Here is a 27,301-nt window from a genome sequence, read left to right as displayed (position 1 = left end):
TGGTGATTGGGTGCAGTCAGCAAGTGCGCAGCGTCATTGTATACCTGCTGCGCCCGGCCTGAAGGGGGCATCACATCTGCACCCGGGGAGATGGAGAGCAGAATCCCCATGGGCAGACGGCTCCATTTCTGGACAGAAGCAAACAGTGCCAGCCGGCCCCCACTGACTGTACCAGGTCTGCCCGCTGCATGCCAGCTTATAGAAGAAAAACCGCTGCAGACAGAACGGGGCAAATCAGCAAAAACAGCAATAGAAGGGGGAAAAAAGTTTACTGAGAAGTGCAGCAGAGAACAGGGGCAACATCAGCGTGCCACGACCACCTCTACCAGCGTGCCGCCACCACCACCACCTCTACCAGCATGCCACCACCAGCGTGCCACCACCACCACCAGCGTGCCACCACCACCACCAGCGTACCACCACCTCTACCAGCATGCCACAGCCAGCACCATCTGTGGCAGCGCAGCCAGTCCTAGATAAGCCGGTCTCGCAGAGGTGGGTTACCACCGGGTGCCAGCAGGATGCCCGCTGCAGGGGCAGTGCCAGCCCAGCGGACGGGGTGACCTTCCAGCCGGTGATTGCTAGTACAGCCCGCCCCGCCAGCCCCGGCCTCACTCACCGCCGCCTCACGCCATTTTCCTGAACGTTACACAGGAGGCCGCGCCCCCTACCGGAGGACTCACCTGGCCGCAGCGGCTCGGTCAGGGTCAGCACCAGCAGGAAGAGGACAAGGAAGGTGCCGCTGTCCGGTTTGGGCACCATTTATCCTCCGTTCATCCTCCCGCCAGAGCAACGAAAACCGGACACTCGCCGCAGGAGGGGAGCGTAGCAGCGCCGGAGGTATACGGCTGCGGGACTGTAGAGGACCCGCTGCTCCTCGCGGTGGACCCGCCTTCCCTGGTGTTAATCGGTAACGGGTAATGCACCGCTGCTCCTGTCTCCGGGAACAAGATGGCGGCCTCCGTCCCCTCACAACAAACAGAACACAGCGCGGCCAATCACAGCGCTCCGGGGGCGGGGCACACGGGCGTCACGTGAGGCCGGAACACACCGGAGTGTGGGCGGGGCATGTAGCTGAGGACGGGGCTCCGCGGCAGTGCGGCCGTCCCTGCGACCTTGTGCACACGGGGGTGTGAGGAGCCGGCGGGTGGCATGTGTATACAGCCCGGACAGGGAGGCGGTAAACCCCGAGAGCTCAGCGGGGAGCCGCGAGGGGGGGACGGGGTGACCTTGGGCGCTGGCGTAATGTCTGCTAGTTAGAGAGAAGGACTTAGGAACCATTATACCAGTAATTACATGGAAGGCAAGATTGGTGCAGGACACGGCAGAGTGTGCTTCCAGCACCGACGTATTCCACGTATCACACGCAGGCAGACTCCACGTATCACACGCAGGCAGACACCACGTATCACACGGTTCTCTTCATACTGCTGGCATTAAAAATGGGATTAGTTTTCAATGCTTGTTGGTTTACGGTGCTGAAAAAAGTATTTCTCCCTCACCCCATTTCTTTCACACTCAGTTATGGTGCCCGTAGTGCCAGTTCCCTGGAGTCTGGGCAGGTATTTATTATACTTACCCGCCCCCCCCGATCCAGCGCTGTCACCCCTGAAAATCAGTGCGGACCGTGCAGCCATACCAATGGCAATCAATGGTAGTGTGCGCCCAGCCTGCTGTCAGCAGGGCCGCTGCACAGTCCCTGGTGATTTACGAAGGGGGGTGACCATGGTGGATCGGGGAGCCGGGTAAGTATAACTAATACTTCCCAGACTCCGGTGAACCTGCCGTATGGGCACCATAGCTTAGTTTATGGCGCTCGCACCTGGTGACAGGTTCCCTTGAACTTTCCACCAGATGGAATAGGACTCATGTCTTCCAGTTCCAGTTTAGACTCCTCAGCCCATAGAATATTCTCTGAAGTCTTAGATGGTTTTTTGGCAAATGTGAGATGAGGCTTTGTGTTCTTTTTGGCCAGCAGTGGTTTGCACCCTGCACCTCCATGCATGCCAGTTAGCCCAGTGTTACTCTTAGGCTGGGTTCACACAGGGCAGATTTGCCGCGGAAATTCCGTGTGGAATTTCGCCGCGGAAAAATCCGCATGCGGCCGCTAATCCCGGGATTAGCCAGCCACGTGGACGAGATTTCTCAGAAATCTCATCCACACGGGACGGCAAATCCGCTGCAGCTAAGCCGGCAGAAGCCGCTGCTGCAGTGCGGATTTGCCGACCGCAGCATGTCCATTCTTTTTTTCTTTCCGCTGCGGCCGCGCTCTCCTCTATGGGAGCGCCGTACGCAGCGGAAGAGCGAGCGGCCGGGCCACTGCAAAGCTGTTGCAGGTTTTTTCGCAGCGGGTTTCCCGGCGGAAATCTCGCGTTTTTTGCTGCGGCCAAACCGCGGGACTTGCGTCGGGAATCCGTCCCATGGGAACCCAACCTTACTGTGGAGTCATATACAATTACCTGCATGGCCTTGTGTTTTTAAAACAACATTTGGTGACCTCGGGAGAAGGGGTGACACCTTTGGTGACCTCAGGAGGAGGGGAGATGCTTTTGGTGATCTCGGGAGGGGGGGGGGTGACGCCTTTGGTAACCTCGGGAGGAGGGGAGACGCCTTTGGTAACCTCGGGGGGAGGGGAGACGCCTTTGGTAACCTCGGGGGGAGGGGTGAAGCCTTTGGTAACCTCGGGGGGAGGGGTGAAGCCTTTGGTAACCTCGGGAGGAGGGGAGACGCCTTTGGTAACCTCGGGGGGAGGGGTGAAGCCTTTGGTAACCTCGGGGGGAGGGGTGAAGCCTTTGGTAACCTCGGGGGGAAGGGTGACGCCTTTGGTAACCTCGGGGGGAGGGGTGACGCCTTTGGTAACCTCGGGGGGAGGGGTGACGCCTTTGGTAACCTCGGGGGGAGGGGAGACGCCTTTGGTAACCTCGGGGGGAGGGGTGAAGCCTTTGGTAACCTCGGGGGGAGGGGTGAAGCCTTTGGTAACCTCGGGGGAGGGGTGAAGCCTTTGGTAACCTCGGGAGGAGGGGTGACGCCTTTGGTAACCTCGGGAGGAGGGGTGACGCCTTTGGTAACCTCGGGAGGAGGGGAGACGCCTTTGGTAACCTCGGGGGGAGGGGTGAAGCCTTTGGTAACCTCGGGGGGAGGGGTGAAGCCTTTGGTAACCTCGGGGGGAGGGGTGAAGCCTTTGGTGACCTCGGGGGGAGGGGTGACGCCTTTGGTGACCTCGGGGGGAGGGGGGACGCCTTTGGTGACCTCGGGGGGAGGGGTGAAGCCTTTGGTAACCTCGGGGGGAAGGGTGACGCCTTTGGTAACCTCGGGGGGAGGGGTGACGCCTTTGGTAACCTCGGGGGGAGGGGTGACGCCTTTGGTAACCTCGGGGGGAGGGGAGACGCCTTTGGTAACCTCGGGGGGAGGGGTGAAGCCTTTGGTAACCTCGGGGGAGGGGTGAAGCCTTTGGTAACCTCGGGAGGAGGGGTGACGCCTTTGGTAACCTCGGGAGGAGGGGTGACGCCTTTGGTAACCTCGGGAGGAGGGGAGACGCCTTTGGTAACCTCGGGGGGAGGGGTGAAGCCTTTGGTAACCTCGGGGGGAGGGGTGAAGCCTTTGGTAACCTCGGGGGGAGGGGTGAAGCCTTTGGTGACCTCGGGGGGAGGGGTGACGCCTTTGGTGACCTCGGGGGGAGGGGGGACGCCTTTGGTGACCTCGGGGGGAGGGGGGACGCCTTTGGTGACCTCGGGAGGAGGGGGGACGCCTTTGGTGACCTCGGGAGGAGGGGGGACGCCTTTGGTGACCTCGGGAGGAGAGGGGAAGCCTTTGGTGACCTCGGGAGGAGAGGGGAAGCCTTTGGTGACCTCGGGAGGAGAGGGGAAGCCTTTGGTGACCTCGGGAGGAGAGGGGAAGCCTTTGGTGACCTCGGGAGGAGAGGGGAAGCCTTTGGTGACCTCGGGAGGAGGGGGGACGCCTTTGGTGGCCTCGGGAGGAGGGGGGACGCCTTTGGTGGCCTCGGGAGGAGGGGGGACGCCTTTGGTGGCCTCGGGAGGAGGGGGGACACCTTTGGTGACCTGGTTGCTATTGGGAGGTTAGAACTCCATATAGATAGCCGCTCTCGTGGGCTTTGTGAAAACAGAAAGTAAGGAGAGGAGTTATTGATGGCATGTTGGCGGTCCCTGCACCCCAGGGCTAAGTTTAAAAATTGCTGCATACGCAGGCCCAGATAGACACAGCAGAATAGATGAATCAGCTGTGCTGATGGAAAAAAAGGAACGAGCATTAAAGAAGAAAGTGGCTGCCGATGCTTTGTCTCAGCTCCGCTGGGCAAAGGAAGAATTACTGCTATTACATTGCAATCACTAAGGCCGCACTCCACTGACCTCCTTGAGAGACGAGTAGAGCCGACTCTGTTGTAAGGCGTTTGCTAAATAAACCCAGTTTACTTTGTTTGGAGCATCACAAGACTGTGCTGTGTGGTCTGTCCCAGGACGACCTCTGACTACGGCTCTACGTGTTCCTACGGCTACATTCACACAGGTGAGCGCAATATTGGGCCAAGAAACCCCTCACGATATCATGCTTGCCAATGTGCATTTTTCATGCCGCTGCAAGGCTGTTTCATTCAAAAACACCTTGTATCACTTCCGTGAAATTGCGATCTTCTGGCGCGTTTTTAACATGCGTCAAGGGATCACAAGTGCTTTCTATTGATTTCAATGGGAAACATCACATCGCCCCCGCCTGCACGTCGCACAACATGCGATTGTCATGCAATGTCTTTCAAGCTGCCATTGTAAACAATGGACAAGGCGTTCCGCGGGAATGGCCAACTGTGCAAGAAAAGATTTGCTCATATGAATAATGGCCCTTTTACACGGGCCAGCAGTCTTTTAAACAACTGCACGAGTGCTGACGTCACCCCCTAAGGTTGTCAGCGCTCGTGCAGAACGTTTAGACAGAAAGACTTGATGCGGGATCGTGAGCTTCTTATCCGCTTCACCTCCTATGTAAAGCGCTGAGTGGGGAGCGTTTACACGGGATGAATAGCCAGCGAGCCAACATGGTTTCTTAAACTAACTGAAAAGTCAGCTTAACAAACTGCAAACGACAAGCCCTTCCCCGAAAATCATTGCTCCAGGGCATGCCTTCATCCCATTGCTTTCAATGGGGCGTCAGCAGTGCCGGCCTTATTGAAAGCAATGGAATAGCGGTCCTAGCGGGGATGAAGAAATCCCCTGCCATAGCTGTGTCAGGGGAGCGCGATGTACTCCCTATGTTTTCAATGGGGCTGGCGCTGCTGCCGACGGCCCCATTGAAAACAATGGACGATAGTGCAGATTTTTCTTAGCGCTGCAAGGGTTGAGTGAAAACATCGCAAATGAGAATGAAACCATTGCAAACCATTGGTTTCATTATTATGCGTTTTCACTCACTCTCGCATTGCAAGAAAGCCTATCGCCAGTGTAAAACCGGCCTTACTGTCTCTGGGCAATTTAAAGCCTTCTTCCCCTTTCCCTGCGCTACAGCTTCCAGTGGCACAGTAGGAATTTCTAAGCACGAGCAGACCTTACTGAGAGAGTTGCTGTTGGTATAACCCTGTATGGCCAGTTTACACCTGCATAAATGGTATTTTGTCCAGTAATTGCTCCTCGCCATAATGCTTTGTGGGCCAGAATGATATACGATTTCACAATGCTAAATAGTGACATCACTACTGAGTGACATCACTACACTCTAGAACACATGCATGCAGTAGAAGAAACAGCAATTCTCATATAGAAGAACATCTCACCAGACTCTCAACCAACCATGGATGACTCTGCTGTACTTAAATTAAGAGGATACACGGCTGGCATAATGGTAGGTGAAGGCTCATATGCGAAAGTTAAGTCAGCATTCTCAGAACGTCTAAATTGTAGAGTTGCTGTAAAGATCATTGATCGTAGAAAATCTCCACCAGATTTTTTACAAAAGTTCCTCCCTCGTGAAATGGAGATCCTGGCTGTCCTGAACCATCGATCTATAGTGAAAACATATGAAATCTTTGAAAGTTCACTGGGTAAGGTCTACATTGTCATGGAGCTGTGCACCCAAGGGGATTTGTTGGAGTTTATTAAGAGTAGAGGACCAATGCCAGAAGATGTGGCACGCAAATTGTTTTATCAAATAGCCACAGCCGTAAAATATTGCCATGATATTGACATTGTCCACAGAGATCTGAAGTGTGAGAATATTCTATTAGATCAAGAGTTCAACATTAAACTTTCAGACTTTGGCTTTGCTAGACGTTTGGTCCATAACAGCAATGGTAAGATGCTCCTCAGTGAAACATTTTGTGGCTCACCTGCCTATGCTGCTCCCGAGGTCTTGCAAGGAATACCATATGAGCCTAAGATCTATGATATCTGGAGCCTTGGAGTGATACTGTTTATAATGCTTTATGGCTCATTGCCTTATGATGATTCCAACATACAGAAGATGTTACGTGTACAGAAGCAACACCATATAGATTTCCCTTGCTCTAAGCATCTTTCAAGTGACTGTAAAGACATCATTCTCCGCATGCTGCAGCCAGATGTACATCGACGTCTAACCATAGATGAAATTTTGAACCATGTCTGGCTTCAGCCTCTCTCAAAAGCTAAAGGTTCTGAATTTTCCTCCCAAATGAAAAAGGATGTGAACCCTGTTTTGAAAGAAGATAAAGCAAACCAAGATAAAGCTGCTCATAACTCTGAGGCTCAAAAGAAAATACAGACAACCCTTGAGGAGAAAAGATTCCAAGAAAGACTCCTTCAACAAGACCAAGCCAAAAAAGAAACAAAGGCACCAACCAAATAAAGAACGAACTGTGAATCTGCCAGCATAATTTGGTCAATGTCATGTTGGAAGTTGTTCGTTAGAAATTCCATCAAAAATGTGTTTTTCTCAACACTCAGTTAAATTGTTGTTATTTGACAAAGGGAAAACAAATCAGAAACATTCAGGGAAGTTTACCTGCGAAACTCAATTTTACATTTTCATACTCCTACAGTATAACTATGCAAAGTGATGATAATCAACCCATCTGACCCTGGTTAGTAATTTTTGTGTGTAGTAAGCATGGACATGACTCAGAAGACCTGTCCTCCAGGGGCAGAGTCATGTTATCAGCAAACATCATTGCTTACTAAAGCAAGACCACGGGTATGGCTTAAAAGGGAAGTCTAACAATGATCCTGCTGTTGGTACGTGATTCATGCACTTAGGGCTCATTCACATGACCGTATGTGTGAAATGCTGCTTGTGTCATGCAATGTTTTACCGGTCTGTGTGGGGGCTGATGAGCCGGCTTCCACTGCATATGACAGCGAGTGCACTGCACATGACCACATAGTTCACGCACTTGGCCATACACGGTGTGACTTGGTCTTTTTTTTTATTTTTTAAATTACCTGCTGTTTCATAGCGAGATTGCGTATGAATCGTCGCCCATATGCAATGTATTGTGTATGGATAGCGTTGCTGCCCACAGAAAATAATAGGGCTCACGCTGCATGGACGATGAGCCGATCGCTCAGTGTAAATAGCAGCCATTCAGTACTGAATGTCCGCTATGTTAAGTCAATGGAGAGGGGCGGGGGAGAGCGAGGAGAGAAATCTCCTGCAGCCGCCCCGCCCGTCTGCTGGCAGCTCTGTGAGCGAGCCAGCAATACTAGCAAGGACACACAGGGACGAGTGTCAGGCATCTTTTGCCCAACATTCGTCCCGTCTAAGTGTTTGCAGTATCTCATTCATTAGGTTACTTACCAATCTCTTGCACAGGGTGTTGTCCACAACCCAAAGAGGACTACAGAAATAGCACCACTGTCCCTGGGCCTTGTATTGTAAAGCAACTGGAAGCTGTTCTTTGTCATTCTTCATATCATTCCCATCATGGTAGAAATGTTTTATTTGAACAAGTACTCGCCCTTATTCCCAGAGTACAATAAACTTTCCCTTTTAGGGAAATTGTACAAGTGGTTCTATGGTGAAGGGAAAGACTTATCAGAAAATGGCCAATTGTATAAAATCAAGATTTATTACGTTAAATATATATTAAGAATGTTTGATTTCACAATCTGTGTTAAAAAAGAAAAATCCTAAAATGCTGCAATTTGTATGGTGGCCACTAAGGCCCTTTTACATGGGACAATTGTTGCACGCAAAAGCACCCGACAGCTGTCCCAGCGACGATAACTCCCGTGCGTCCACACAAGAGCGATGATTGATCAGTCAATGGAGGTGACGTGGGCCAGAGATCGCTCCTACCACCCGCCTCCATTCACTGTAAACAGGCAGCCATACATAGATGAATGACTGCCTATTTACACAAGCCGATCATCGCTTGATTTTTATGGCTGCATGATCCGAACAATGAACGAATTATTGTTCGCCTTTAAAATCGTGCAGACATTAAACACTGAGCGATCATCGTTCAGATTCCCGCAATCCAGTGAGAATGTGAATATCATTCAGTGCAAAAGGGCCCTAAAACCCATAATAGTCTGACACTTACTTGTCTGTAGAGAAAACTTTTCAGTAGTCATCTCATTATCACATACAGGATTATGTATGGCGAAACATCCATATATAACACAGAAAGTACAATTCACAACAGGCGATTGTGACAACTCAACTCTTTCCCCTTTCTGCAGATATCACAGAGCCCTGCGTCGCCCATTGAAACGAATGGGCAGCGTTTTCAGCGATGCTGAAAACTGGGCACAATTTGTGTCCCCCCCCCCCCCCCCTTCCTCTCAGACCCACATGCAGAATGAAGAGTGAGAAGAGAGAGGGGGGGGGGGGGGGGGTAGGAAGTAGTTGAATACTTACTCTCAGACGGAATACTCAGCTTTCCACCATGGGGAAATACAGCTCCAGAACTCAGGTAGTATGCGCCCCTGTGCTTGCCTGCCTTTGGGGGAGTTTACGCTTCAAATGGGGGCCACTATGGCTGACAGGTTAGGGTCAAACTGATAGTTGATCGTGCCCCCTAAGGGTCGAACCCGTAACAAAATGGTTAACTCCAGTCTGTTTGCGCTCCTTGGTAGGGTAACAGGGCAAGTATAACGCCAGCCCCGTATTCCCAGCTGCATAAAAGATAAAGATGAAGACTGAAGGAGAGGGCTGTCTGTTACAGACACTAAGCTAAAACTGATTAGGTTGGTGTCTGCAGGAGGGGTATAGCTGGTAGGAAGAGCTGACACTTTTTTGCTTAGTCATCCAATAAATGCATGGCAGCATGCCATGTCAGAGACCAACACAGTCGAAACGTAGCATGTTTTTTGGCATGGTGAAATAAAAGCTATTTTCTTGACTTCTGCGCCTGTGTATGCTGCCACTCACTTAGTGGATGTCTTGGGGATTTATGGTTCATGATCCCCAGTATCTTTTTGCTGCTGGTTAACTTCTTTTTTTCTACTTCTGTGTGCGCCTCCTAGTGGCAGTAACTATACCAATGGTCTTTGGCTGCGTCTCCCAATGCCACAGACAAGAAATATATACACATTTGGTGTTGCTGCAACTGTAATGACCAGCAGATAAAGGATAACATATCACTTATACCGCACAGTGAACGGGTACCTAAAAAACAAATCTCAGAATAGTCTCTTAAACACACCATCAAAAATGTCTGCACCCCTCTATAAATCAATGGGAGAGCACATGCATGGGACTCTGAAAACAGTCAGATTTGCGTGCCACGCACCAACTTCAGAGGGGGACGCCACTGGATTGCAGGAGTGGACGATTATAAAAAAAATACTGTGGGGACGTGACAGATTCCCTTTAAAGTGACATGTCAGATTTGAAAAATAGGGCCTAGCCAGGATGGCCACAATAGGCATAAAAAAGTGAATTAATAGCGATTAGCCACCAAAAAAAACAACAACTAACAAAAAAAAAAAATACACAAGTACAGCAGAGAAAACATTTTATCCCCTCACAAAATATCACATTTGCACAAGGCAAAAAGGACACCAAACAAAAATTTAATCTTTAACGTTTCATTTAAGTTATTAAAAAAGTAATATATTAATACAATGAGTTATACAGTTGCTATTAAATTAGCATATTCATTCTCTATAAAGAGAGTATTATTTACAGTCTTGTCCCCTAATTTCACAAGGTCCCAGCTAACAACATTTAGTGTTTGGCCCAGACAGGCAAGAAAATATACAGAGTCAAAATGCCAATTTCCCTCCTACAACTCAAAAGAAGTCCGATGCTTTTCTCCGTTTGGGTAAATGTAGTAAATTATCGGTAATGGAGGTGGGATCAGGAACAGTAGGAGTTTGTGAAGCGGCTCCTGGAGTGGGGGTAACAGTAGGCGTTAGGCGCGAGCCTCCTGGGGTTTTATAGACATGTGAGCCGATATGAGCAGGAGACGGGGTGTAGCTGGCCCTTAGAGCTTTATCTGTGTATTTACTTGATGTTCGATTCACCAAACGCTGAAGAGCAGGAGACATCGATGGACTGAGTCCTTTAGGTGTCAAGCTGTGGAAAAACAAAACATTAGAAGTTACTAAAGGCAATCAAAATTGGAACTTAGAACTGTAAATAATAACACACTGAAATACCATTGTAATAATAGACTGCGCTTACCTGGCCAGGTTCTCCGTCACTCTCCGTAAAGCATCCTGCTTTTTAGCTCTATTCTTCGCAGCAGCTTCATTTGCCATTTTCAGACCCAATCGTTCTCTACGACCTGGCTCCAGGATCTGCAACACAGTGCCAACTCCATCAAAAGGATGAAACAACATTTTGCATACTTCATGAAAGTGGCCTTAACCTCTTAGTGACTGCCAATATCCCTTTTTATGGCGGTCATTAATGGGCTTTAATCCTGCACATATATCTTGGCCACTGACAGCCAGGCTTCTGCTCTAACCACCTCAGATCCTGTCAGTTTAACCCCCCTTATAATGCACAACCAATATCAACATCAGCATGTAAGCAAATGACAGGGAAAGGGGGCTCCTTGTGTCACCCATAAGCAGCCCACAATGTGATCGCAAGGTATTAAAGGGTTCCGATGATAGCCAGAGGCCTGACAAAGGCCACCGTGTCTGCCATGTAACACAGTTAGATCCCACCCTTGGCAGAGTCTAATAAGGCTGATGTCATAGGCTTAGTAGAATGCACTACATAAGTAATGCATTGTACTATCCTAGTGATCAAACAATCATATTTTCTAAAATACAGTGTCAAAAAGTTGCATAAAGTGTGAATTTAAAAAAAAAAAAAAAAAGTGTAAAAAAATTAGCATTTTCGCCCAAACAAAACCCTTTTAAATGGATAGCATACCATTAAAATAAAATAAATTTTAAAAAAAGCAGCAACCACATTCGCAATGACCCAAACATATTTTCATTTTAGTTATCTTGCTTTGTGAACGTCATTAATTTTTTTTTTTTTTTTTTTAAGTAATGCCAGAATTGCAATTAAAAAAATTCAAAAAAGTCAAAGATACCTCAAAATGGCATCAATAAAAACTACAACTTCCCACAAAAAACAAGCTCTGTTGCTGGAAAAATAAAGTTTATGGGTCTTAGAATGCGCGATGCAGAATTCAATGGTTTTCTTTAAAAACTTTTTGTTTGTGTGAAGTAGTAAAAAATAAAATCTATATAAACTTGGTATTGAAGTAATCATGCGGATCCAGGTAAGAAAACCATCAGGTTATTTTTGCCAAATGGTGAACGCTGGGAAAACAAAACTCAAAAAAACTATGGCGGAAAATGCGAGAAGAGTTATAAAACACATTTTTCTACAAGTTTCTTTTGAAAAATCAACCAGGGTCTGTACTAACAACCCCCACTAATATTATGACATTGCATAATGCTTTTGCTGGGATTCCCTCTTCAATTATCAAGGCGGTAGATCCGTCTACAGCGGGTTATATAAATACAGAATTGTAAATGTGAAAGGCCTGCACAGGATAAAAATCAATAATAAGTTACGCAACTCATCGGAGAATTATGGATGTAAGATGGTTGGACCGATTATTTTTAACTCATCTCATTTTCATGTGACCTGTTATACCATTGGAGAAAGCCAGAGACTTCAGGAAGATAATGCTCCCAGCCTGTTGTAAATAAATCTAAACACTTTCAGCACAATTCAAAAATGCTGCCAGAAGAGGAGAGCCACTCCGTTCTTATTTTATTCTTATATACACTACATTATATACCAGGCCCTCATCCCGATTGGACGTGTAACATTTATAAATTGTTTCTATTGGATGCATTCATAGATGCACAGCTCGCACAGTCTACTTAATGATCTTTACATAGTCAAGAAATGGCTACCAAGATAAAACAAGTCCTGCCTGGTCCAAGTTCATCTATGGCCCCTATGGTGAGAGCGTGACTAATAGTCTATAAATTGAAAATGTAGTACATAGATAATTAGGGGGTTAAGATTTTAAGTTTTCTTATTCAAAGCAAAGCCTGTAACCACGACAAAGTGCCATCAACTATGTATGAGCTTAGACAGGGATACTTTACTGCAGAAGTCTTTGCCACAGGATGTTGTGATAATTGCTTTAGTGAACAAGTTCAGAGGGGCCTAGATGCCTTTCTAGAAAGATAGGAGTACTAGATTCCTGAAGACAAAAGGGTTAATCTTGGGATTTAAACTGCAGTTGGTACGTATATTTTTCCCTACTATGAGGCAATTGGCATCTACTTCTTAAGGGTTTTTTGCCTTCTTCTGAATCAATATGATATGACTTGCAGGGGTGTAACTATAGGGGGTGCAGAGGCAGCAGTCCCTACCAGGCGCAGGAGCCTTAGGGGGCCCATAGCCGCCGCCGCCGCCCCCCCCCCCCGTTTTGTACCAAGACACCAGTATTATAAATTGCACATGGAAGAGAGGGGGCCCCCATTACAGATTTTGCATCGGGCCCAAGGGCTCCTAGTTAGGCTTCTGATGACTTGGTTGATTTTTCAATCATTTACACAGCATTAACTACACTTCAAACTGCTGTGTGCTATCAGGACAATCCTTTTCCACACGCTCTATCAAACAGAAGTCATAGAGGGAGGTACAGTAACTATAAACCAGTACAATGGAACCGGCACTGCCCAAGCTTCCAGAGCTAGATCATTAGTTGTACTCAGCGGTATACTCTTAGTCTGAATGTATTGGTGCTGCAATTTTATTATTTATTCTCCATGAACGATTACACACAAAGTACAGTAATTGTGATTCATCTGTACTGTGTCATACAGATTACATTTACTGAGGGCCAAAGTCATTACCTTAAATGATGGTCCTGGTGCCTTCTCCAAATATGGCGTCTCTGATCCATCCACACGAAAGGGAGTACTCTCAACTTCACCCCATGTCATAAGTGGGGAATCATCAACTCCTATGAGGATGGGAAAAAAATGGGTAGCAATTTGAAAGAGAGAACATTCACTTTAATAAATAAATAATCGACATAAAACTAGTGTTCGTACCTGGGGCAGGAGATGGGGTAGCTACAAATCCAAAGCCATTGACTTTCGGAGACTCTTGTGGTATGAGTTCCTTTCCATCAGGACCAACTTTCCCTTGTTTGTACTATGAAGAAGAACAAAATAAAACACCTGACTGTCCAAGGGAGTATTCACAGGCCTGAGCAGATGACAGAAGACAAGACGGGAGAACCTTACCTGTGCATTTAAGGCTGCCGCCTGTTGGAGCTGCGTTTTACTCAGGGCTTGACTGAAGGGGTCTTTCTGGAAACGAGTGTTTTTATGAACTACTTCCCGGGGTTTCTTGAATATAGCATCAAGGTCTGGTACACCTAGAGAGACAAACACTATTGTAAGGACACGGAATTGGAAAGATTTAACTTACTCCATTTTTTAATATTCAAGAACAACATGTATTTGACAAAGCAAATGCATTGCAACAAAATTCAGTACATCTGAGGTCATCCTCTGAAAAGGGACCAAAACCTTGGGAAGCTTTGCAAATTAAGAGTAAAGTCAAATGCCCATGGACGGATTATCGCTGCGGAATTCGTGGTCAGACATCCGCCGCAAATTCTGCAGCAATGTCCGTCCATAGACATGCCATGTTAAATGATTCTCCCCTGCTTATAAGTGGAAATCAACTGCGATTTTACGCTTGCGGGGGAGAATCGCAGCATGTTCTAATTTGTGCGAAAAATTGCACGGGCGGCTTCCATTGCAGTCAATGGAAGCCGTCCATCCCGCAATGCTTCCGCTGTGATCATAGCGGAAGTATCACGGGAAATAGCGTTGCAGCCCGGCGAGTCATGTGCTGCACTGCGCATGCGCGCTGGCCGAGACACTCGCGGCGGATCCGGAGAGGAGAGTATAGTGTCTCTGGGTGGCACCGGGTCTGATTTCGCAGCCGGAATCAGACCTGGCCTAAAGCCGACCATGCATGAGATTAATGCACACGTGTTTATGTCAATAGGAGTTAGTTGTTTTTTCCCCATAGCATGCATTTACATAACACTTTATTTGTTTAGTGTCCGCCTCCTAGTGGCAGGAGTTATACCCGTGAGCCTAGCCCATGTTCACGAATAAATTAAATGAGAAAGAGATTGTACGGCAAGAGCAAGTATCTGATTTTTCTTGGAGACGGGGTGACCCATGGTCCTCGGCTGTGACCACCAATGCAACAGACGTGAAAAATTTCATAGAAAGATCAAAAAGTCGTATGGACTCTAAAATGGTACCAATAGAAACTACAGGATGTTCTGCAAAAAACAAGCCCTTACACAACTATACTGAAGGGGAAAAAAAAGAAGTTATAGCGGTCAGAAAACAAAACAATATAAATTGTAATTGTACTGACCCATAGAATAGTTACCATGCTATTTTTACTGCAGTGTGTACTCTGTAACCCCCCCCCCCCCCAAGATGTCAGAATCTCGTTTTTTTCCCCCAATATCTCCCCACTTGAAAATTTTTAAGTGTTTTTTAGCACATTAAATAGCACCATTGAAAAATAGAACTCGTCCCGCAACGAACAAGCCCTCATACAGCGACATCGATGGAGAAATAAAAGTTATGATTTTTTGAAAGTGGGGAGAAAAAAAAAAAAAAAAAATAGAATGATGTGTGTTGGCACATCGCAGATTTATTGCAGCATTTTAATTAACGCACTAAAAGTCCTCAATAAAGTGTGTTACAATGTAAGTGAATGGTGTTTCAACAAACTCCATTCACTCAAAACAGCAGACCATCATCATATATTTCATTCATTGCAATGCAAGGAGTGAAATCCACAAAGTCATGCTGATATACTTGCAAAAAATGTCCGCGATGTTTGTAGTTACCCTAATAAGCGGGATTGATTATTTTCGCAACTAATGAGGAAAAAAAATAAATACCTTCAGGATAGTACATGAGAGTGTTGTGGGTTTTGTACTCCCATGTGTCCAGACCAGCCTTCCCATCCTGAATAGCTTGCTTTTCAACAGAGGGCAGGGCAAGCTGTTGTTGAAGCCGCTGGAGAGAGAAAAAAAGAAATAAAAGCAACATGCGCCAATTAACCAGTGAAGGCAGACATTTTTTACCCCGTGGTAGAATACAAGCAGTAATAGAACAGCTCGCAACACCGTTCAAAGTAGTTTAACCAATCAGGGGCAGGTTTATTATTACCATGTCAGCGCAGCAAGCCCCGGAGATTTTCCTGAGGTAATTCGAAGTGGCCAACGTGTACAGGGGCACAATAACTGTGTGTCCTGGCCAGCGGGAAGACTGTGTAATAACTTTATTATGCTGAATGGACAGCGCAGCAAGCCCCCGAGGCAATTCCAAGTGGCAAAGGTATACAGTGACTGGGTGTCCTGGCCGGTGGGAAAACATATAATAACTTTATTAGTTGACTGACAGCGCTAGTGCCCCGCACATTGCAGCACTGCGCTGTCAACTAATAAAGCTATCGCAAGGTTCTCCCGTGGCCAGGACACACAGTCACTGTGCCACTGTACTACTTTGACAGTTGGTATTATGGCAGGGAAATCTACGGGGCTTGCTGTGCTGAATATGCAGTAAAAACCCCGGAAGATTTCAGATGACAGCTCAGTGCGCTGCACATTTCAGTACTAGAGCTGTCCATGTAAATCTTCGGGGGTTTAACCGCATGGTCAGTGCAGCAAGCCACTAAAGGTGTTAAATGTGTTAGAATACCGAAAATCCTACTGAAATAAGGGCCTGTTCACAATATGTTTTCATCTAACTCGCCACTAATTCTCTAACTTCCAGGTGTCGTACAAACCTGCAAATTGCCACAACCATTCTTTAGCCCGTAAATAGGTGGTCGCAACTTGATTATTCAAATCTAAAACGCAAAAGTCCCATTTAGACAGGATGAATGTTGGGCAAACGATGGCCAACACCCATCCCCACACATTCGCTCTCATGCTGCTGCACGGGAGCTAGTATTTCTGGCTCGCAGCTAGGCGGCTGCAGGAGATTTCTCTCCTCACTCTCCCCCACCCCTCTCCATTGGCATAACATAGCGGCCATTCAATACTGAACGGCTGCTATTTTCACTGAACAATCAGCTCATTGTCCATCATTTATGCAGCAGAAACACTGAGCTCAGGGTCACAATCAAGAAAGTTACTTTAAACAGAAAAAAAGGGGGGGGGAGGGGGAAGTTGCCCAATCAATCAGCTATTATTGCAGGAGGTGCTTCTTCCAGCAGTTCTCAGCTCTGCATAACAGAGGCCCACCCTTTCTACTAGATATATGTTTCCTAATAAGCAAAATAAAATAATAATTTAAAAAAATAAATAAATAAATATATATATATATATATATATATATATATATATATATATATATATATATATATATATATATATATATATATATATATATATATAAAAATCTTGTTATTTGTATAGCGCCAACTTTTTCCACAGCACTTTCAGGTAATTTATTACCCCCCACCAAGCTGGGTACTCAGTTTACCGACCTCGGAAGGATGAAGGTAATAAATCTTAAGTTCCTAACACGCCCTAAAGGTGGCCACGATTGGACAAATGTCTCCATCCAGAAGCCAAAACAATTCCTTATGCACATGTCAAACACAAGGCCCATGGGCTACATCCGGCCTGCTACCTCATTTTATCCCGACCGGGCAGCTTCTCTGCAGGTGTTACACTCACGCAGCACCCCCAGTTCTGCGGTGACAGCCCAGTATATGTGACTGCTGACCTCTTTTTCCTGTACAAAGTGCAGACGCTGAAGGGAGAGGTCAGTGGTCACAGACTCAACAGTGGCAGTCGCTGCCACCGGACCAGAGCTGCAGGCTGGACGAATGGAATGCCTGTAGGGATACTGCATGGGGAGGGATCGCTACTGGGTCCACCAATTCGGGGGTCACTATGACTACTACAATCCACTATGGGAGGTTGGGGAGTGGGGGGGGGGGGTCACAATGACTACTGCGTCAACTATGGGGGGGGCCACTGTAGGAAACACTTACTTTACAGTCTTAGGCTTACAGTCGACCCTCTTTAAAGCAACATGAGGCTGGTGTGGCCCTCTGTGAAAATGAGCTTGACACCCCTGCCCTAATGCAACCAACGTGTGCTGTCAATGAGATCTGACAAATGGTACTAAAGGATCAGGTTCTCCAGTACAGTCACTAACATCACATGCATGGAAGTGAATACCAGCTTTGTGGGTTGATCAAAGGAATCACACTAAAGGAAGAGGAAAATACATTTATTAGATAAGCATGCAAAAAAGATTTTGACAGCTTACCTCTTTATACTCTTCCTCCGCCTCATAAAGCCAGGCATTCTTAGCTCGCTCCTTCTCTTTTGCCACTTCCATTATCTGTTCAAAAGAGGCATTGTCTTCACTTGTGTGCTTTGCTAAAAAATTATCCAGGCATGGCAGCTCCTCGCCATCCTCCTCAGTCTTCTCGCCATCCCCTGCAAGAGTTTATTCAGGATTTTTGTCATACTCCAATGTATAAGAGTCACAAAGCAAAGAGAAATGTTACATTTACATCACTCATGTAAAGGATATTGAATTAGCTCTTAAGACGTTTCTATTTCACTGTGTGTGTCTGAATGTTATATTTCTGTACTCACTCAAGCCGTGCTCCCTACACTAAATTTTCTTATGCTCAACACAAAGCTTAACCCCTTTGCGTCGGCCATACATTTATATACGTGCTACAGCCATCTGGTACTAGTGCAGTATGTCTCCACCGGAAGTGGGCTCTGCTGCAGCTAACGCCCAGGGCCTGACCTGAGCGTCACCTGGAGCTGAGCCCACTTCCAAAAAGCTCCGAACTCAGCCAGCCTCCCGCTGCATCAATGGGTAAAGGCTTCACAGAAAGAGGGAGCTCCCTCAGTTTTGTCATTAGACCCCTGTGATGTAATCACGGAGGGCTTACGGGTTTTCATGGCAACAGGACACCAGATACAGGCGTCCTGCTTTGCCATTGCCTATGATCGCTATAACCTGTGATAAGGCATTGCAATGCCTTACCATAGCGATCATAGCTGCTATGGATCAGGTCCCCTTCAGGAACATAAATAGTGTGTAAAAAAAAACAAAAAACACTTTGTTCATTTTTCCTGTATTTTTGGAAAAAAAAAATTAAGAAAAACCCCACATATGTGGTATCACCGCATCCTTAACAACCTGTACTATAATTTGAGCACACTAATTACCCTTCACAGCATTCACCGGGACATAAAGTCTACAGCAATAGAAAGCCTTACCTTCCTCCCCTTCTCTATGTTTGGTAGTAAATGAAGGCGTTCCAGGAACTCCAGCAGGAGTCTCAAACGTGGCAGGTGTGGCATCTGAAGAAAGAACATCAGTTATAAAAGGACAGTAAAACCAGGATTCCATATAAATCAGCATCTTCTATCCATCATGGTACCTGCCTCACAAGACGTGGCATATATTAATAAGAGTGGTGCGGGTGAAGCATATACTGGACACTATAGAGCCTCACATATTAATGACTATTTACATCCTAATCACGCATACCCCGTGCAGTTAGGGCGGAAATAGTCGTTCACAGCATGTTGTGTATGGGGTGGGCTTGGGAGCCAAACCTGCTCTATACATGCCAGGTATCGGCTGTCTCTGACAGCCAACATTCGCCACAACATCAGTGATCAGAGAGAACTCTGAGTGTTCGCTGTTAACTCTTTAAATGCCGCTGTCAGGACTGACAGCGACATTTAAATGTTTTGATTGGGGTTTAAATGTCCTCAGTGGTCCCACGTTATAAGACTGCAGGATTGCCATCCAGGTGGCATGACAGCCTGAGGACATCTGAAAGCCTCCAGAGCTGCCATGATTGTCTATTATATTGTGGCATATCTTTAATAGGCAGCTTGTTAGAATACAGTATAATGCAATACCATAGTATTGCATTACACTGTATAAGCATGTTCAGCTCCTTCCATAGGCTCCAGCTGGGATGGCCGGTAACAATAACAGGGGTTCCCCATCTTGGCTATGAAAAGACAAGATGAGAGCACACCTTTTATGGCTAAACATAATTATATCACTAAGGGATAAAATAAAACAATTAGGGTGATCGGGTTCGGCACGAAATATATTTCCGAGACATAAAGTTAAAATTTACAATAATACAAGTGATATTTCCGGAAGGGTTTTTCCAATCCGTTATGTGAGGTGGTTACGGCACTCCATCTAATAAAAAAAAAATCCACTTTAAAAGCGAGGCCATTTTTACTTACATGGTAAAGGGGATTCCCGGGAACATCTCCCAGACGTGCCAATCTTGATTGCTATCTGTCTCATTTTCTCAAGGTCTCCAGACTCCTCCGCTTCTAAATATTCTTTCTGAGCCTGCAGCTTCTCTACGTCTGGGAAGAAGTCTCTCTGGATGATTTTCTGCAGGTTCTGAAGAGATATGGGGACAAGTATAACTGAACATGGTCTGACACGCCTCTGTACAAATGAAGAAATAGCAATTCAGCACGAAGTCATCTCGGAGCGGCATGTGCCGGATCCGGCATTTCCGATTTTGTCATGGTTCTGCTCCTAGGACAGAGCCAAACAACGGAGGCAGTCATGCAAGAGTGAGCAAGCCCTTATCCCCCTCTCCTAGAAGAGCAGGTGGGTTTATGGGGTAGTCAAGATACATCGCTATCTGGCCATAGACGGGACAGCTGTCAGTCGGAAAAGTGCTCATCTGCAGGCTCTGTCCCCCACGTCTCCATAATACTCTATGCTTGGATACACCATTCCTTATCAACAAACCTGATTCCCCTTTACCATGATGAAAGCAGCACAGGTCTAGATAGCAGACCCGACTGTCTCTGCCAAACTGGAGCACTCAGATCACATGAATGTCACGCACTCCATCATGAGGTCCTGGAGGAGCTGAAAGACCTCATGCAAAGCCTCCATTTAAAGGGGTTGTTTGGGAATCTTAGCAAGGCTTCACACACAGCAAAACGCACTTGTAGTTCTTTGAGCCTAAAATACGCTTACACTATGCTCCCATCTTGATGACATGTTTTTCCTCCAACGTGTATTGTAAATAAGCATTGTGGGACACGGCACTTCTTTTTTTTCCCCTTTAATGCCTTAAGGACATGGCCCAATTTGGACAGAAGGACGCAACGATTTTTGAGGGGTTTTCATCTCCACTTTTCAAAAGCTATTACTTTTTAATTTTTTCGTCGATACAGCTGTATGAGGTTTTTTTTGTGTAGTGAACTGTAGTTTTTATCGGTGCCATTTTTGGCTACATATACTATATTGTAAAGCTTATTATTTTTAGAGAAAACACATCAATTCTGCCATTTTTTTTACAGTGTTAATCATGCAGCATAAATGACAATACATTTTTTCTGGCGGTCCGTATGATTACAACGATAACAAAATTCTTATTTTGTCTTTTAGGTTTTTCCATAACAAGGTTTTTCCTGACCAGAGCCCCTGCAGGGACCAGTGCGGTGCTCACCTCTCCCGCGGCTCCAGCTCTTTGATGTGCCGGCTAGCCGACGCATGCGCGGACCAGAGCTGGCGGCTCGGGAGTGACATTTCTGTGCGGGCCTCTGCGAGCCCCGCACAGAAAGAGAACATGCCACAATTTGTTTTCCGCGTGACATTTCACGTGGACAAATCGCAGCGCTCTGCCTAGAATTGCGTTATCTAATGCAATCCTATGGCAGCTTCCACGGGCGGAAATTCTGCAGGAAATCCCGCCGCGGAATTTCCACCCGTGTGCAGGGGGCCTTTTCTTGTTTTTTTTTGTTTGTTTTTTTTAACATCGCTGCATTAAAAGTGAAATGAAAAAAAACCATTTTAGATACTATGATAAATATGGCAAAAGTTTAGTTTGTTTTTTTTTTAAAAAACAGAAAAAAAGTTGACACTGCGCTTCTTAGATAAATACCCCTAGTAGTAGACACAAAAAACCTCAATCATGAATAAAGAGGTTTTTATTTCATAAAAAGAGAAAAATAACACACCTCTTAGGCCGCCTGCACACGAGCGTTCCGGATTCCGCTAGTGGATTTTCACGCGCGTATGGTACCTAAATGTGCTTGCGGAAAGGTGCGGATGCGTGAAAAATCACGCGCGGATGTGCTGCGGAAAAAAACGCGCAGAAAAACCAGCAGACACCCCTTATTGTAAACCCAACCCCTAGAGAACTGCCCATTCCTTGGAAAACAGCTTAAAAACCAACACCCAGACTCCGTTTTGTCCCTCTTGCTTGTGCGAGCACTGTTAAATTATTCTGGCAACATGCTTTCACCCGGTGAGCAGATGTCTTTGGCCGCCTGCACACGGGCGGAAATCCCGCGGCGGTTTTTCCCGCGGGATTTCCGCCACTGAAAGTTTGCATAGGAGTGCATTACAATACGCACTCCTGTGCAGACGGCCGCGGTTTGGGCGCGCGAAATCTCGCGCGGCAAACAAACCGCGGCATGTCCTATTTTTGTGCGGGGCTCGCACTCACCCGGCCGCCGGCTCCGGTCTGCGCGGCAGCCGGCACATGAAAGAGCCGGGGCCGCCAGGCGCGGGTGAGTACGCGCTCGTCTCTGCAGGCTCTCGGGTCGGGTCCCGCGGCGAGAATTCTCGCTGCCGTATCCGACCCGCTCGTCTGCAGGCGGCCTTTGTGGGCATGGTTGATCCATGTAACTTTTTTCCGGCGCTTCTCCAGCGTGACTTTATTTCAGTCACTGCAAAAAAATTCACAAGAGGAATTCATTACTACAGATTTTGCATTCTTACATCCTGCATTGGCAAGAAATACTATCTATCTCCCTCTACACATTTGCCTGTGAAGCTCTGCTGTGTGTTGGGACGCCTCCTACCATGCCTACTTCCTGTAGTCATAGCAACCAGTGACTCCATCCGCAGCTGCACTGCGGATATACTGCGTGAAAAAACGCACCCATTCACTTGTATTGGAGGCTTCACGCGCAGAATCCGACCCAAATTAGAACAGGTCGCAGATTTTTTCACGCGCGTGAAAAAACGCGATACAAATCCGTCCGTCTGGGGACAACTGCGGATCCTCATAGGAGTATATTGGCTGCGGTCTGGGGCAGATAATGTGCCTAAAATAACGCGCTGGAAATTCTGTTCGTGTGCAGGCACCCTTAATAAACAAAAAAACACAGACGATAACACTAATAGTAGTAATCATGCAACGCGTTTTGGCGCAGTACAGCGCCTTTGTCAAGCATAAAACATAACCAACTAACATCACCATATATAGCAAATAAATGATGAATAAACAAGATCCATACCCTAATTAGCGGCACATCCTAATGAGGCACCAAAGATGGCGCCTTACACCGGAACGGACATTATTCCCTTCTTCTCCCCTCCTCCTTTGATCTTGTTTATTCATCATTTATTTGCTATATATGGTGGTGTTGGTTATGTTTTATGCTGTACTGCGCCGAAGCGCGTTGCACAATTACTACTATTAGTGTTATCGTCTCTGTGTTTTTGTTTATTAAGAGGTGTGTTATTCCTCTCTTTTTATGAAATAAAAACCTCTTTATTCATGATGGAGGTTTTTTGTGTCTACTACTAGGGGTATTTATCTAAGAAGCGCAGTGGCAACTTTTTTTCTGTTTTTGCAAGTATTTCTGCATACCCGATCTTTTCAGTTTGCCCTCCAGCTCTCCTTCTTGCTGGATCTCGATAATCCCTGGATAATAATCATTGTGTTGTTCCGTGCTTTCCTGGATCTTTGGTGCGGACGTTGTTCACCTGAGTGGTGACTCGTCAAGCCCCGGTGAGTCCCTTTTTTGCTGCTGTTTCATTTGATTTGACTCTACCATGACTCCTAATTGTTTTGTATGTGTATGGCGCTCTCCTGGATTTCTTTTTTTCTCCATTAGTTTTTTTTTACTATTACCTCTTATTTTTTTTAAATAATTAATAAAAACAGTTTAAACAAACTTTTACACTTTTTTTTTTTTAGTCCCCATAGGGGAAAATAACTTGCGATGCTTTGATCGCTCCTGCAGTATGATGTAATACTATAGCATTACATTATACCGCGATCTGACAGCCAATTTACCATGAGCATGGCTTGATAGGCAGCCCTGGGGCCTTCCAGAAGGCCACTAGCTGTCATGGCAACCGCACGACACCCTGCAATCTCATCACGGGGTGCAATGCGTCAGAATTGATGATGGCATTTGAAGGGTAAACAGCTCCGATCAGTGGCGCTGCTCATCGGAGCTGTTGCGGGTGGGTGTCGGCTGTAAGAAACAGCCAGCACCCGCCTTGTATGGAGTGGGGTCCTGGATCTTCCTCCATACAAACCCCAAACCTCCAGGATGTAAGTGTACATCGCACACCTCTCTGAATAAGTGGCTACACATTGCTGACCACTGGTGACGGGAAACCTCCGGAGAACCGGCCGCACAACTGACGGGAATATCCGGACGCACCAAAGTTGGCGGTTACAACCTTCATGGTGAAGTCGACGATGGCTATTCCTACTAACCCCATTCTACAACACATTATATGTACCCAAGAAAACGGTACCAATAAAAACTACAGCTGGCATCACAAATAACGAACGAACAGACGTGAGAAATAAAAAGTTATGGCTTTTGAAAAGTGGTGCTGAAAATACCCCCCCCCCCCCCCCCAAAATCCTTGCAGCCAAAACACACCATGTCCTTAAGGGGTTAACACTGCTTCCTGTTCAGGATTAGGCAGTATCATTATAAATGGTTAGCATTAAAAATATGGCAGGGGGACATATATCCACACGCGCCACGTAACATGAACGTCCTAGTGGGACATATATCGATCCGTGTCACATAACAGGTATGCTCCAGGGGGACACATATCCATCCGTGTCACATAACAGGTATGCTCCAGGGGGACACATATCCATCCGTGTCACATAACAGGTATGCTCCAGGGGGACACATATCCATCCGTGTCACATAACAGGTATGCTCCAGGGGGACACATATCCATCCGTGTCACACAACAGGTATGCTCCAGGGGGACACATATCCATCCGTGTCACACAACATGTATGCTCCAGGGGGACACATATCCATCCGTGTCACACAACATGTATGCTCCAGGGGGACACATATCCATCCGTGTCACACAACATGTATGCTCCAGGGGGACACATATCCATCCGTGTCACACAACAGGTATGCTCCAGGGGGACACATATCCATCCGTGTCACACAACAGGTATGCTCCAGGGGGACACATATCCATCCGTGTCACACAACAGGTATGCTCCAGGGGGACACATATCCATCCGTGTCACACAACAGGTATGCTCCAGGGGGACACATATCCATCCGTGTCACACAACAGGTATGCTCCAGGGGGACACATATCCATCCGTGTCACATAACAGGTATGCTCCAGGGGGACACATATCCATCCGTGTCACATAACAGGTATGCTCCAGGGGGACACATATCCATCCGTGTCACATAACAGGTATGCTCCAGGGGGACACATATCCATCCGTGTCACACAACAGGTATGCTCCAGGGGGACACATATCCATCCGTGTCACATAACTGGTATGCTCCAGGGGGACACATATCCATCCGTGTCACACAACAGGTATGCTCCAGGGGGACACATATCCATCCGTGTCACACAACATGTATGCTCCAGGGGGACACATATCCATCCGTGTCACATAACAGGTATGCTCCAGGGGGACACATATCCATCCGTGTCACATAACAGGTATGCTCCAGGGGGACACATATCCATCCGTGTCACATAACAGGTATGCTCCAGGGGGACACATATCCATCCGTGTCACATAACAGGTATGCTCCAGGGGGACACATATCCATCCGTGTCACATAACATGTATGCTCCAGGGGGACACATATCCATCCGTGTCACATAACATGTATGCTCCAGGGGGACACATATCCATCCGTGTCACATAACATGTATGCTCCAGGGGGACACATATCCATCCGTGTCACATAACATGTATGCTCCAGGGGGACACATATCCATCCGTGTCACATAACAGGTATGCTCCAGGGGGACACATATCCATCCGTGTCACATAACAGGTATGCTCCAGGGGGACACATATCCATCCGTGTCACATAACAGGTATGCTCCAGGGGGACACATATCCATCCGTGTCACACAACAGGTATGCTCCAGGGGGACACATATCCATCCGTGTCACATAACTGGTATGCTCCAGGGGGACACATATCCATCCGTGTCACACAACAGGTATGCTCCAGGGGGACACATATCCATCCGTGTCACACAACATGTATGCTCCAGGGGGACACATATCCATCCGTGTCACATAACAGGTATGCTCCAGGGGGACACATATCCATCCGTGTCACATAACAGGTATGCTCCAGGGGGACACATATCCATCCGTGTCACATAACAGGTATGCTCCAGGGGGACACATATCCATCCGTGTCACATAACAGGTATGCTCCAGGGGGACACATATCCATCCGTGTCACATAACATGTATGCTCCAGGGGGACACATATCCATCCGTGTCACATAACATGTATGCTCCAGGGGGACACATATCCATCCGTGTCACATAACATGTATGCTCCAGGGGGACACATATCCATCCGTGTCACATAACATGTATGCTCCAGGGGGACACATATCCATCCGTGTCACATAACAGGTATGCTCCAGGGGGACACATATCCATCCGTGTCACATAACATGTATGCTCCAGGGGGACACATATCCATCCGTGTCACATAACATGTATGCTCCAGGGGGACACATATCCATCCGTGTCACATAACAGGTATGCTCCAGGGGGACACATATCCATCCGTGTCACATAACAGGTATGCTCCAGGGGGACATGATCTTCACTTCACCCTAAATCCTTACAGCCATCATTGTATATTCTGTAACAACCCAGCGCTGCGGAGTATGTATGCGCTATATAAATGGCCATAAGGCCAGCGTGCCTCCCCTCACCTGGATGTAGGTCTCCTCGCACAGCACTTTCTTCTTCGGCCTCTTACTGACAGCTGTGCCAGCGGTCGGGTCGGGAACAGCAACAGCGGTGGACTCCGGTTGTCGCGTTACTAAGGCGCCGGACAGCGAGCTCTCTGGTTCCGGAGCCGCCATCCTGGATTACAGCAGTAAAACGACAGAACGCAATTCACATAGCAAGAAGATACCGTCCGTCCCCAACAGCGGAAGTGCGAGAGCATTGAGCCTGCTGCGACACCGTCCGTTCGCGGGGTATGCCGGGAGATGTAGTTTATACTGTATTATCTCTGGGCTAGTGAGATTGTGACACTGTGTAGCACCTTGTTTGCTACTGTATCTACTACATATTAGTGGGAATATAACAAGTACAGGTTCTCTGTAATTACAGCGACAGTCTGCCAGAGAATGGAGGGCCCAGGGGTCCCTCCCTCCCTCAAAGATTGAGTAACTTCTGTTTACATTGAGCGAGAAGTCGCCGCTATCGGTGAGCGGAAGGGGAGCAACTAGCGGCTTCTCGCTCAGTGCCCTGTGGGGGCCATGTGTGCACGGACTGACGGGCGTCCATAGTCGCTCATTTGAGACCTTATTCGGGTGACTGTTGGTCCGTGTAAACGTACCTTCAGCTCACCTGAAAACCAAAAGGCTATTGGCCTGTGTATTATAGGAAGTCGTTCATTTAGGAGACGCTGCCTATTTGCAATGAATGGAGGAATCCTTAGGGCTCCCACACTTGCGTTTGCGTTTTTTTGTAACGCGATTGTCAATGGGACTTTCTAATGTTAAAAACGCAATGCAATGCAACATGCGTTTTTAGTGCGTTGCGT

At 47.1% G+C, this 27,301-nt stretch overlaps 3 protein-coding genes across 4 annotated transcripts in view; 1 reads left to right on the top strand and 2 right to left on the bottom strand.

Moving 5' to 3' along the window:
• The window catches only part of DGCR2 (DiGeorge syndrome critical region gene 2), a 46,019-nt gene extending 45,034 nt beyond the window's left edge, over window positions 1-985 (bottom strand). For both annotated transcript variants that reach the window (XM_066603533.1, XM_066603534.1), the window contains exon 1: window positions 684-985. In XM_066603533.1, the coding sequence (XP_066459630.1) occupies window positions 684-762 (79 nt within the window). In that variant the 5' untranslated portion in view covers window positions 763-985. The remainder of the gene's footprint in view (window positions 1-683) is intronic.
• A 4,811-nt stretch (window positions 986-5,796) lies between these two features.
• LOC136626975 (testis-specific serine/threonine-protein kinase 1-like) lies at window positions 5,797-6,856 on the top strand. The gene has a single exon (XM_066601932.1). The coding sequence runs from the start codon at window positions 5,797-5,799 to the stop codon at window positions 6,826-6,828; it is 1,032 nt and encodes a 343-aa protein (XP_066458029.1). The 3' UTR covers window positions 6,829-6,856.
• A 3,067-nt stretch (window positions 6,857-9,923) lies between these two features.
• On the bottom strand, window positions 9,924-26,676 carry ESS2 (ess-2 splicing factor homolog). The gene is made up of 10 exons (XM_066603532.1): window positions 26,460-26,676; window positions 19,724-19,889; window positions 18,728-18,811; window positions 17,754-17,926; window positions 15,365-15,482; window positions 13,668-13,801; window positions 13,473-13,575; window positions 13,272-13,381; window positions 10,612-10,727; window positions 9,924-10,503 (listed from the first exon to the last, which is right to left on the bottom strand). The coding sequence occupies exons 1-10, from the start codon at window positions 26,610-26,612 to the stop codon at window positions 10,218-10,220; spliced, it is 1,443 nt and encodes a 480-aa protein (XP_066459629.1). The 5' UTR covers window positions 26,613-26,676; the 3' UTR covers window positions 9,924-10,217.
• Between the last annotated feature and the right edge of the window lie 625 nt (window positions 26,677-27,301).

The sequence above is a fragment of the Eleutherodactylus coqui genome, chromosome 5 (genome assembly GCF_035609145.1).
Source record: "Eleutherodactylus coqui strain aEleCoq1 chromosome 5, aEleCoq1.hap1, whole genome shotgun sequence".
Classification (NCBI taxonomy): Eukaryota; Metazoa; Chordata; class Amphibia; order Anura; family Eleutherodactylidae; genus Eleutherodactylus; species Eleutherodactylus coqui.
This window is presented reverse-complemented; position numbering and strand designations above follow the sequence as displayed.